At 37.9% G+C, this 12787-nt stretch overlaps 1 protein-coding gene across 1 annotated transcript in view; it reads left to right on the top strand.

Moving 5' to 3' along the window:
• Window positions 1–2659: 2659 nt before the first annotated feature.
• LOC306854082 (neuronal tyrosine-phosphorylated phosphoinositide-3-kinase adapter 2-like) overlaps window positions 2660–12787 on the top strand; it is a gene marked incomplete at both ends in the record, with an annotated part of 36918 nt that continues 26790 nt past the window's right edge. The window contains 2 exons of the mRNA XM_079391885.1: window positions 2660–2856; window positions 10133–10440. Of these exons, the coding sequence (XP_079248011.1) occupies window positions 2660–2856; window positions 10133–10440 (505 nt within the window). The remainder of the gene's footprint in view (window positions 2857–10132; window positions 10441–12787) is intronic.

Below are 12787 nucleotides of genomic sequence, written 5' to 3'. Positions count from 1 at the left end.
TTTGTGTTCTATGGAACAAATAAAGTCAATCGGGTTTGGAATGACATGACGGTGAGTAAATGAAACTGAATTTTAATTTTTGGGTGAACTATCCCTTTAAATGAGTGTGTGCTATGTGAGAATCGCTACATCCAATTGGTTCTTGGTGTGTTCCAGTGATTATCTTGTGTTTCAATGATTCTGCATCTACTCAAGTTGGGCGTGTGGTGCAGTTTTGAAGGCTATTTCTATTCTTCAGTTATGAATTGGCACTATTAATGTAGTGTGGTGTGGAGGAAACCATGAATTACAGAGTAATGGAATGAATAAGGAAGCTAAACTCCACTCACCGGGATCCATTGAAGTGACGATGACCTATTTTGTGTGTGTGAGCAACAGCAATGGAAATGTGGCATCTTGCCACCTCATCACTCTAAAAAAGAGACTTAGTTTTAGATGTTTTATTAAAATACATACACAAATGGTGATAAAACATAATTGTGAAACATCTACAGAGTAGAGAAAAATATCTTGTTTCATGCTTTTGGCATTACATGACACACACACACACACACATGGTGGGGATATCATGCCTGCCAGTGTAAAGCGGAACTAATGCATCTTCAGCACAGAATTAGGTTCTCAGCTTCCTGCATTATGTCAGCGCACTAGGATACTGTTGCCTGGAAACCCACAGTTCCTTCTCCTCAAATTCCATTTCTAGAATACAGCTGTGTGTCCCTGTGTATGTAAGAGTGTGAGGGCATCTGTGGGCATGTTTAGGTGTGTGTGTGTGTGTGAGAGAGAGATGTTAAATGGAGGAAAGGCAGATGTGTAGGTGGGATTGTGACTAAGGAAGGGATGGAGATAGAGGGAGACAATCTGAGATCAGAGTCTATATTAAGACATGCTGAATAATACAACAGAGAACTGCACACTGGATGACATATTCACAAAGTTGTAATAATAAACTTGACATACTTGACATACATTACGGTTTTTACAGTTTTTCTCAATTGCTTTGGCACATTTTTCGAACCATTTTCCTTAACATTCTCTAAACTGTGAGTGCAAATGTCTCAACTGTTTACTGGAACTTCAGAACTTTATTGCATGTCTGCAAAATGTAGTTACTCACCCAAAACATTCCATTCATGCTTCAATACCTAGTTATCGTGTCAGTAATTTGGCCAAGGCCACCAAAATATAAAAGTATTTTTGTCAACGTGTGAGCCACACTGGTCAAAATGTTTAGTTGTTTTTTCACCATGACTGTAGAAAACTGTAGTGTTACCTGAGGTAAACTATGGCAATAGATTAGATGACAGTTACTGTAGGCCTACTGAAATGCAGAAGGCTGCACATATATCCATTTCAAAAGTACAAATTTACACATTACTGTATGTGGGATATTGATTGAAAGAGACTGTTTCAAAATGTTTTAATTATTGAGGATATGGTCGATCTCCCAATTTTTAGCTGCACCCTTCAGCCATTGTAAGGCCATGATTGGCAACATTATTTCATCTGATATGCACCTCTGTCCTTGGCCTCTTCTGCTTCTTCCTCTGTTTTGCCTGTGTACCCTTCCACCATGCATCCTTACTCCTCTTCTTCCTCTCGGCTGTTGACCCTGATTGTTTTCTGGATGTCCATCCAGAATTTTTATCTCTTGTGTTGTCCACTGTCTATATGCTTTCCAACTGAAGATTCATGAGATGCACCTTTGAGCAATTTCAGAGAACTGGTTTATAATTGGTTGATCTATATTCTCTTCATTAGTGAAAGTCAAGATTCACTTGCACAATTCATGGCAAATTTACAAAAAGTCTAATAGAAATGTGTAGAAAATATGTTTGACAGTTTATGACAACTCGATCAACCATTTTGCATTTAATGACTTATACGATGAACTAATGACTAGATGTTTTGAGGGGTAAGACTATTGCACAGAGAACTATATAATACATTTTGAGCTACATGATATTAGCAACTGAAAATGTAGGAAACCGCAGACAAATGTACATAATCAGTTGCATGAATGTATCAAAGCAATCGCAACTTGTTTAAAAGAATGAGAAACTGCTTTTATCATGTGCACAAGTGACTAGATGATGTGGAGGTAGTTTTGAAAATTTAATTTCTGATCTGAGAAATGCACCAAATTTTAATGTATTTTTGATCAAATAAATTCAGCCTTGGTGAGTATAAGAGTTCATACTTAAGACCATATCCTCAAAGCGACTGAGAAAAACTGTAAAAGCATGTAGAAACAGAGTAGGATGAAATAAGGCCTGTAAGTGGCACATAATGTTGGGCCAGATGTTACCACTGTTTGCATGTAATGCTTAGAAACTGACTGATCTAACTAGTCTCAACCTGTTTATATACTTGTGTACTTTGTGGACAAAATTCTTCCCAGAAGTTAGATAGATGGACAGATAGAGAAAAGGATAGAACGATAGAACGACAGACAGACAGACAGACAGACAGATAGATGATAGATAGATAGATAGACAGACAGACAGACAGACAGACAGACAGGCAAAGTACCTCCAAAGTTCATTGTTTTTTATAAAGAACAATCTCTCACGAGGACGGAATGACATTGTGTGTGAGACACTCAAGTCTCCCTCGCTCTCTCTCTGTTTTCCAGGCAGTCTCTCTGCTGTGCTGAAGGATGGATTCAGGGGAAGACGAGTGCACACATTTCCTGCAGTACGTGGAGGACAGCGGTCTGAGGGCGTATGACGAGCTGGTTATCCAGAACGCCTCTGACATCGCCCGAGAGAGCGACCGCGTCCGCAACCACACACAATGGACATACCAACAGGAGAAAAACCAGAAGAAGAGACGGCAGGAGGAAGCTATCAAGAGGTACACACACACACAGAGCTAGGGATAGACTCGTGTAAATACTGCACATAATAATGCTGTTGGCTATTACTATTGTTTTCGGATTTGAAAAAAACCCTGTATCTAAGTATTTAAAATTCAGAACGCAGCTCATCCTGCTCTGTTTTACACTTATTTTTTTCATCTGGCAAACAATAAAACAGGCACAAATATCCCACGTATGAACACTAAAGGATATCTACACTCAAAGAAAAAAACGTACAAAAGCTGTCACTTGGATGATATCTTTTCAAAAGGTACAACCTTTCTGACTTGAAAGCCCCTCATTGTCCAATATAATATTCAAAGGCCCCACTTCCGTATCTTCTAAGATTTATGCTGTAATTATGACAAAGCTGTTTGTTTTCAACTTTTTTTAATTGATATACAGTATTTAATTAATGAACATGGTTCATTAATATTATATATTAAGTTAATTAACAACTATTCATTTTGTGATTCCAAAAGCGATGTTCTGTGTTCCAGAACTTGATGTTCTTAAATAAAAACAATAGTTATTGAGGGAATTTAAAAAGAATATATGATTTTAGTTCACATCTGTATGTGTAAAATTTAGAATGTTAATTTAGATTACAGTTTGATTATTTAAATATATTAATAACAATTTATTAGTTTAAACACTTTTAAGTAATCCCAAGTCCCCCTATTTGGACAAGCACTTTTAAAAAATGACAATATTACTGTGAAGTAATATAAATAAGTAAAAGTTAACATTACTGCCATATTGCCATATTGAGTGACATTTATGTTATGCTCTTTAACAATTGGGATTTTAGTCGCCTATGTGCGCAAAGAGAGTGAGAGAAAGCCAGGGAAAGAAAGGTCACTGGTCCTGAGCTCTAAAAGTCAATGAGGAAATAGCTGGATATTAGAGAGACAAACACAGAGTCAATGAAAACCTTCGGCCATTATGCTGTCTGTGTGAGTGAGCAACAGAGAGTTATTTAGCACAGACAGTTCTGCCAGTCTAATAAAAGACAGACACAAAAGGATGCTTTGATTAATCTAACAGCAGCCCGAGGTGTGCGAGTTTGTGTGCGTAATGATATTCCAGTGCTTTTGTCTTTCCTTTATTGTTATTTTGACTTCTGTGTAGCTAAATTTGGAACAAAATGATGTATGCAACCCATTTTACTTCAGTAATGACATACTTCTGAGGCATATTATTTATATAATTTCTTATTTTCAAATGATTTTCAGGGTACAGTAAGATTTCTTTGTGAGATTCACCAACCTATTTTAACAGCACAAGTATTTCTAAGTATATTAAATGATATTAAAAGTAAATAGGTTCCATTTGAATTAATACTGGATGGGTGATTGTTCATTTTCTTTATATAAAGTTGGACATATAAGCATCCGCATATATACAGTATACCTGCATAGGGTGATATTTACTATGTAGCATATCTCGCTTGCTTGCTTATGTCGCAAAATCTAAACTATATTATCACTAAATGTAACTATAAGCCATGAAAATATTAAGATGTAAACATCAACATCACAATTTTCTATATAGCTGCTCTGAAACCATGTGCATTGTGAAGAGACCTAGTTTACTAGACTTTCATATAATTGTGTCTTTAAAGACATATCATGAAAGTCTGTTTAAGTGCTACAATCAGGTCCTTGGTGCATCTACCAACCCAGAAAATGTTAAAAAGAGCAACCCAGTAAATTTTTTAGTAAGCCTTTCTCTGAAAATTACGAGCCGCTCAGATTTTGCTCCCTCCGTGATATAATTATAGTGCCCCTTGATCTGCAATTTCCACCCACAGCGCCGCCATTCTGTTTTGCAAGCAACAATGGTGTACCAGTTCTAATGCCATGGTCAAAGTACGAGCAAAGCATGCTAACTGTTCTGTTGTTGGCTGCACAGACAAGCACAGAACACTATTTAGAGTTCCAGGCTCCGAGGAGACAAGAGAGCAGTGGATTTATTGATTTATTTAATGTATATTACGCTGCTGCCTCACAGATCTAAAATAAACGTGATTTCTTTCCCAGCTGTTTACCTTCACAGTGTTTTTGTAACTTATGTGTTTTTGACTGTTTAAGCGCAGTAGGACATGAAAGAGAACTTAGTTTAGTACTCACATGCCATGTGATAGCCGCTTTCTGTGCGCGTGCTTCAGATGTGTGCGCTCAGGAAACCGTATGTCATAAGTTTAAACTTATAAGGCTTTAAAACACATGATCTCAGTGCAATAGACATGATAATCATAACCAAACAGATGTTTTTTTTTCTCAGAATATCTCAGATAAGAGCTGTAAAGGCACAGTCCTATTCTGGAAAAGGGGTGGGTAAAAGCAGCTCATTTGCATTTAAAGGGACATGCACAAAAACAGCCTGTTTCTGCTTCTACTCAAAATAGGCATTTTCAAAGTGATATAATAAATGATCTGTGGGGTATTGTTTAGCTGAAACTTCACTGACAAATTCTGGAGACACCTGAGTCTTACACTGCATCTTGTAAAAAGGGGAATAGTTCTTCTTTAACACACATTCCTCTACCTTCTAATTTTTGTTTTCATTCCACTTTTCCTCTTCCTTTTTTAGCACGTCTCTCTTTATCAACAACTTGTCCCCCTCATCTTCTCTTCCGCTGCCCCCTTAAACATACATTTCCTCCTGTTTGTATCCTGTAATCGAATCTCTGGTTCTTTCCTCCTCTTTAGCATCTCTCTGAGAGGACTGAGTGGTGGCTCTCTTTTCATACAGCTTGAGACACTCTTCCCACAGTAACGGGGCGTAAGTAGGGTGTTCTTTATATGGAGAGGAGGTCAATGACACACACAGAGCGATCTAGTTCATCTGTGGGTTGTCTCTCTCCCTTGGAGGTGTTTTAGTGAGATTAAACAATCAGGATTACAGAATGCAGATTAAATTTCATTAACATAACTCATGAAAGAGGATCAAAACACACACATACTTATAAACAGTGACAGTGGGAGGACCTAAAGTCACACCTCCTCAGCCTGGAGAGGGAAAAAACAGGGTCCGTCACCATGGAGACAGAGGGGTGAGTTTCTATGGCAACAGTGGGCTTGGTCCTCGTCTCCCTCTCGTCTCTAAATTTAGACTGCTAGCCCCTGAGGACACATGCACACGCTCCCTTAAAACACACACAACAGAAGCCAGGTTTGGATGTGTCACTCATTTGCTACCACACAGATACACACACTGAGAGAAACCTGGCCAAGGACACACACAATGGAAAATCTGGATCTGATGACCTTACAGGACCTACATAATATCAGAAATCCTGTTACAACTGGCCTCACTCTCATATATGAGTATGTGTGCATGTTGATGGGGCTTAAAATGAATGTTAATATGATTGGATTGGGAAATAAATAAGAAAGTATAGGCACACACCCACATTTGTTTCTCTGTATGTAGAAATATAATACACAGGGATATAAGTGGGTTTTATGAGTTGTTTTATAACATACTTCAATTAGGCAAATTTTCTTTGTTATGCTGGTAAAACAGGCTGGTGAATCTCACAAAGAATGTCCGAGTTATATTTCACCCTGAAAAACATTTGAAAATAATAAGAAGTTAAATTCCACGTAAACCCCCCCAATACTGTAATACAGAAATAAAAACAATAAAAAATAAAATATAAAACACACAAATAATAACAAATACTATAAAATACAAAAATAATGATAAACATTAACCTTTACAAATATACTACAATTTACAATTTAGCTATTATATCATAATTTTTTTCACGTTCAAGTAATGAGAATGGTCTTTGTTACACATAACTGTAGGCTAATGAGAAACTGAGGGAGGGGTGGATATGCTTAGTTGTCATAAAAATAATGTCAATGAAAACAATCTTGAAATGTACAGATTATGGTTCACCATGAAAATCATAAGATATTTTATTTTGCATAAAGAAGAATGGTTAATTTTTTTTAGAACATTAATTAACATTAATGATTTTCATGTTATTACTGTAATACAGTAATGAAAACTATTCTGCCCAGACGTATTTTTTTTTTTTTTTGGAAACTCATAATAATAATAACATTAATAATAATATTAAAATACATTAATAACAATATTAAATATTCTAAAATGCAAAAAATAAATAATAAATATTAACTACAAATTTACTTTTGTTCAATTTACAATTTAACTGTTATATCATTATTTTTTTGCAATTTGCACATATTTTGCATTACAGTAATAAGACATTTTTCACATAAACTAATGAGAATTGTGGAAGGGAGTCTCTCTTAATTGTCATGAAAATATTGATAATGCAAACAGCCTTGCTGGTTCTAAATAGCTTAATTTTCATGTCAAAATTTTATTTTATTTTATGTTGAAAAAATTTAATTTCTAGTCAGTTGTTAGATAGTGTGTCTGTGTTTTGAGTACATGTTTGCATCACAACTGTATAGGAGAGAGAGGAAGTGAACTGTCCAACACAGCTTTTCAGATATTAATGATAATTCATGTTCAATAAACTGCCTGGAAATAATTTTGACATGGTTGCCATAGAAGCAGCCAGAAGCCCTAAAAGCAATTTGGTGTCTAAAGCAAACCGTAGTCAATGGTATCATCTACGCTGACATAACAGTCACTATGACCTGACGTAAACATCATCAACAAAAACCAAAGAGAAATGCTACAGAAAGGCAGTGTTTTGAAGAAGAAATCTACAGACGTGCTCAGAATAACATGGATATTGACATATGAGTGAAGGTCAGGAAAAGGTCACTTTGATTGGTGCATCAACCTTGGTAGACCGAGTGCATGTGTTAGACTGATAGAGAGAGAGAGGAAAACAGTCACATTAACCAGGAGAGCTGTCTCTGGATGAGAAGCAAGACAAGTAAAAAAGGTTGAAGGAATGGAAAAGGCAGACAGAGACTGTAAAAATATGATTCAAATCATGCATGGAAAAAAAATATTAAAGGATAAAGACTGGAGAAAAGGATGAAAGGATGAGAGGTTGATTAAAGGAGGGTTGATGGGTGTGAACTGCTGGACAAGCAACGACAGAAGTTTATTTACTGAGCTCTGATCAATACAGACAAATATAACACATCAGTACAGCACACACACACGCACACACACGTACAGACAGCATACAGACCAGCTTCAGGCAAACCTGCATCTCTGCGTCCATTGAGATTAGTTTGTGTTTATAAAATGGATAGTTCCGGTCCTTGATTCTGATTGGCTGAGCTGCTTCGCATCACGCCAAAGAATACCCCTTATCTGTTATAAATTCACTGTAAACCATGGCTTGGACTCTTATTCTGACGGTACCCATTCGCTAAAGAGGATTCACTGGTGAGCAAGTGATGTAATGCTAAATTTCAGGATTAAGAAACAAACTCATCTGCATCTTAAATGTCCTGAGGGTGAGTAGATTTTCAGCAAAATTTAATTTTCAATTCATTAAATATGGATATCCAAGCTTTGCCCTACTAACCACTTTTCCATGACCTTTAACCTTTCACATGCACACATTTGTTATTATGTCAGGGGAGAGACTTTCCATCTAAATCCATCTATTGATTTCTACTGAGCTAATGATATTTTATATCTTCTAACCCTACCCTTAAACCCTCACACAAACCTTTCAGCATTTTGATTAAGACATTATTTATTATGTTTATTAATCTATTGTATTTGTGAGGGCCATTAGATGCTCCCCTCAGTGTAAGTGATTTTAAGTTTTACTACCTTTTGGGGACATTTGCTCCACACAACAGACGAAAGCTGACACACACACACACACACACACACACACAAACACAGACACACACACACAGACACACACACACACACACACACACACACAGACACACACACACACACACAGGCGAGCACCAAACTAGTCAGCATAAACTGGTCTTGTCAGCAGGAATAGTGAGCACCACACTTCTATGCTACCGTGAACATCCATCAAGGAGGTGATCGAGTCACCATAATGATCTAGACTCTTCCTGAAATGATGACACATTATTTTCTGTAAATAAAGGAGGGATGTGAAGGCTTTTAAGACAGTTTTTTTTTTCTTTAGTCTTTCTGAAATACAAAATAGGGACAAGTGTCGACTACTGTTTAAAATTTTGTGGACAGCAAGATTTTTACATTTGTTATAGAAGTCTCTTATGCTCATCAAGTCTGCATTTATTTGTTCAAAAATACAGTATGGCAAAACTGAATTTCCAGCATCATTACTCCAGTCTTCAGTGCACATGATCCTTCAGAAATCATTCTAATATGCTGATTTGCTGCTCAAAAAACATTTCTTATAATTATCAATGTTGAAAGCAGTTGTAATGTTTGTGGAAATCCTGATACATCTTTTATCAGTACTCTTTGATAAATAGGAAGTTCAAAAGAAACTAGAAATCTTTTGCAATATGTAGAAGTTTTACTGTCACCTTTGATCAGTTTAATGAATCCTTAATTTGATAAAAGTGTAAATTTCTTAAACGTTTAAACGGTAGTGTAGAAATCATGGACAAAGTAAAAATGAGAAGACAGAGGTAAAACGCCATGAAACTTTTTTTTTTTTTTTTTTTTTTGGTGATTTAGTCTTTCAATCGAAGCCACAATTGTATTTTCTGTCAATTCTGTCAAATGGACATTATAGTTTTAATTGTTCCATCACATTAATCAGCATATGAAAAAGTAAAATGAGTGACTGATTGGCCATTTGGTAATATTATTGTCAGAGTGAAGAGAGAAAGGAAAAAAGAACAATGACTGGTCACTCAAGACACTCAAGTGTGAAGTGTGACCGCTGCAGGGAAGGAAAAATGGCAGATGATACAAGAAAGACAAGACAGATGACAACACACATGGATGAAAGGGTGCAAGGAGAGAAGCAGAGAGATGAGGGATGCTGGTGCAGCGAGGTTGGCAGACAGACTCTCAATCATTCTTTATGAAGCACCACAGCACCACACCCATCCCTCTGATTACTCACCCACAAATCCCTCTGACCTGTGCTATGTTTGTGTGTTTGCATTATTCTTTGTGAATTCGCATTAATAAATGTTGGAATAGAGCAGACTATTAATCTGTTATGGAATATTAATCTGTGCTGGTATTCTGTCATGTGCTTGATTTTGCTCTCTTCTGGAACAGTGTCTGATGCTGAAATCCATCTGGCTTTCAGGAAGTATGGGGTTCATAGATGGGTGCAAGTGTAATACTTTGTGAAATGTTAAGTAAATTGTCTTTCTCTCTCAGGATTGGCGAGGATGTGGCCCGTGTGACGGAAGGAGGGGGATATGCAGGCAAACACTTTCGTATGGGCTTCATGACGATGCCGGCCCCTCAGGACCGCGTTCCTCCTCCCTGTGGGCCGGGCTTCACCGTACGCTCGCAGTCTCTGCACTCGGTGGGAGGGGGAGAAGAGGAGGGGAGTCCCACCTCGAGAAAACAGCCCCCGCCCAAACCCAGACGAGATCCCAACACCAAACTCAGCACCTCCTCTGAGACCGTCAACACTGGGCTCAGTACAGGGAAGAGCGGGAAGGAATCAGAGAAATGTGACGGTAAATGTGTGTGTAGGTGTGCAATACGTTAACACTAATGCTTCTAGTTACTGCGTGCAAGCTTGGTTTTGTGTTTGGAAATGTGTCGGAACTTGGAACAGCATTCATAATGCAATGAAAGTATGTCCAAAAAACATGGTAATACCATGGTTCCATATCCAATAAAAAGGTAAGTTTTTTTATCTCCTTTCCTACTCTTTCACTCTCAGTTAAACATCATATAAGAACATCAACCATATAAACATCACAGTAGTATTGTGAAAAATTATTACAATTTAAAATAACTGTTTTTTATTTTAATATATTTTAAAGTTTTACTATTGTGAAATATTATTTCAAACAGCATGCATTCCTTTAAAAAACAACAACACATAAACACACACATGCACCACAAGCCTCTGGAAAAAAACGGCATCTCTTATTCTTTCCCACCACTTCACTGTTGTATGCAAATCTCCTCTCTTCTGCCATCTCTTTCATGCATGCCTCGTTCTCATGGATCATTACACATGCAGCTCTTCCTTTGAGCTCCACACACACACACACCAAGCACTCTTCCTCACTGCAGTCCACATCACACAGAAGAGCTAGACAAGAAAAGTAGTAGATATTTTATAAACATGATCACTTACCATATAAAAATACACATACAAACAAAGAAATGCACTGTACAGGACAAAAAGAAATCATTCAACTTGGTGACTGTTGTAAAAATAGTCTTGCTTGTTGCTTTATGTCAAGGCTTCATTCTACAACAAACAGGCACATTATAGAAAAATAATAAGTAAATAAATAAATCTGATGAGGTAAAATGCATGTATTTGGTCACATTTTATTATTTTATAAACATTTTAGAAAATATTATAATATTATTAAATATATATATGTACAGTGGAAAAAAAATTATTTGATCCTCTGCTGATTTTGTACGTTTGCCCAATGACAAAGAAATTATCAGTCTATAATTTTAATGGTAGGTTTATTTGAACATTGAGAGACAGAATAACAACAACAACAAAAAATCCAGAAAAAGGCATTAATTAATTAATGAGTCAAATAAGTATTTGACCCCTTTGCAAAACATGACTTGGTGGCAAAACCCTTTTTGGCAATCACAGAGGTCAGACGTTTCTTGTAGTTGGCCACCAGGTTTGCACACATCTCAGGAGGGATTTTGTTCCACTCCTCTTTGCAGATCCTCTCCAAGTCATTATGGTTTTGAGGCTGACGTTTGGCAACTTGAACCTTCAGCTCCCTCCACAGATTTTCTATGGGATTAAGGTCTGGAGACTGGCTAGGCCACTCCAGGACCTTAATGTGCTTCTTCTTGAGCCACTCCTTTGTTGCCTTGGCCGTGTGTTTTGGGTCACTGTCATGCTGGAAGAGCCATCCACGACCCATTTTCAATGCCCTGGCCCTGACGGTACATGGCCCCGTCCATCGTCCCCTTGATGCGTTGCAGTTGTCCTGTCCCCTTAGCAGAAAAACACCCCCAAAGCATAATGTTTCCACCTCCATGTTTGACGATGGGGATAGGGTTCTAGGCAGCATTCCTCCTCCTCCAAACACGGCAAGTTGAGTTGATGCCAAAGAGCTGGATTTTGATCTCATCTGACCACAACACTTTCTCCCAGTTCTCCTCTGAATCATTGGTAAACTTCAGATGGGCCTGTACATGTGTTTTCTTGAGCAGGGGGACCTTGCGGGCGCTGCAGGATTTCAGTCCTTTACAGCGTAGTGTGTTACCAATTGTTTTCTTGGTGACTATGGTCCCAGCTGCCTTGAGATCATTGACAAGATCCTCCCGTGTAGTTCTGGGCTGATTCCTCACCATTCTCATGATCATTGAAACTCCACGAGGTGAGATCTTGCATGGAGCCCCAGTCCGAGGGAGATTGACAGTTATTTTGTGTTTCTTCCATTCGCTAATAATCGCACCAATGTTGTCAACTTCTCACCAAGCTGCTTGGCGATGGTCTTGTAGCCCATTCCAGCCTTGTGTAGGTCTACAATCTTGTCCCTGACATCCTTGGACAGCTCTTTGGTCTTGGTCATGGTGGAGAGTTTGGAATCTGATTGATTGATTGCTTCTGTGGACAGGTGTCATTTATACAGGTAACAAACTGAGATTAGGAGCACTGAAGAAGGTCTGGATGGTTCCATTCGATGGCCAAAGTTGCAATCTTTTGAAACTCTGAGGTTGTTCTTGACACTGTTGGGGTTGAGAGAGTCCTCTCTCCTAAGTAAGCACATGGCTGGGTGTAAAATGGGGCCCGTTGGCCCTGTGGGCCGCAGTGGAACAGTGAGAGAGGCTGAATTTCCAAGCGGGAGGCTGAAAATATTGGGG

The sequence above is a fragment of the Barbus barbus genome (assembly GCF_936440315.1).
Source record: "Barbus barbus genome assembly, chromosome: 34".
Lineage (NCBI taxonomy): Eukaryota > Metazoa > Chordata > Actinopteri > Cypriniformes > Cyprinidae > Barbus > Barbus barbus.
Note: the sequence above shows the minus strand (reverse complement) of the source record. Positions and strands in the feature narration are given on the sequence as shown.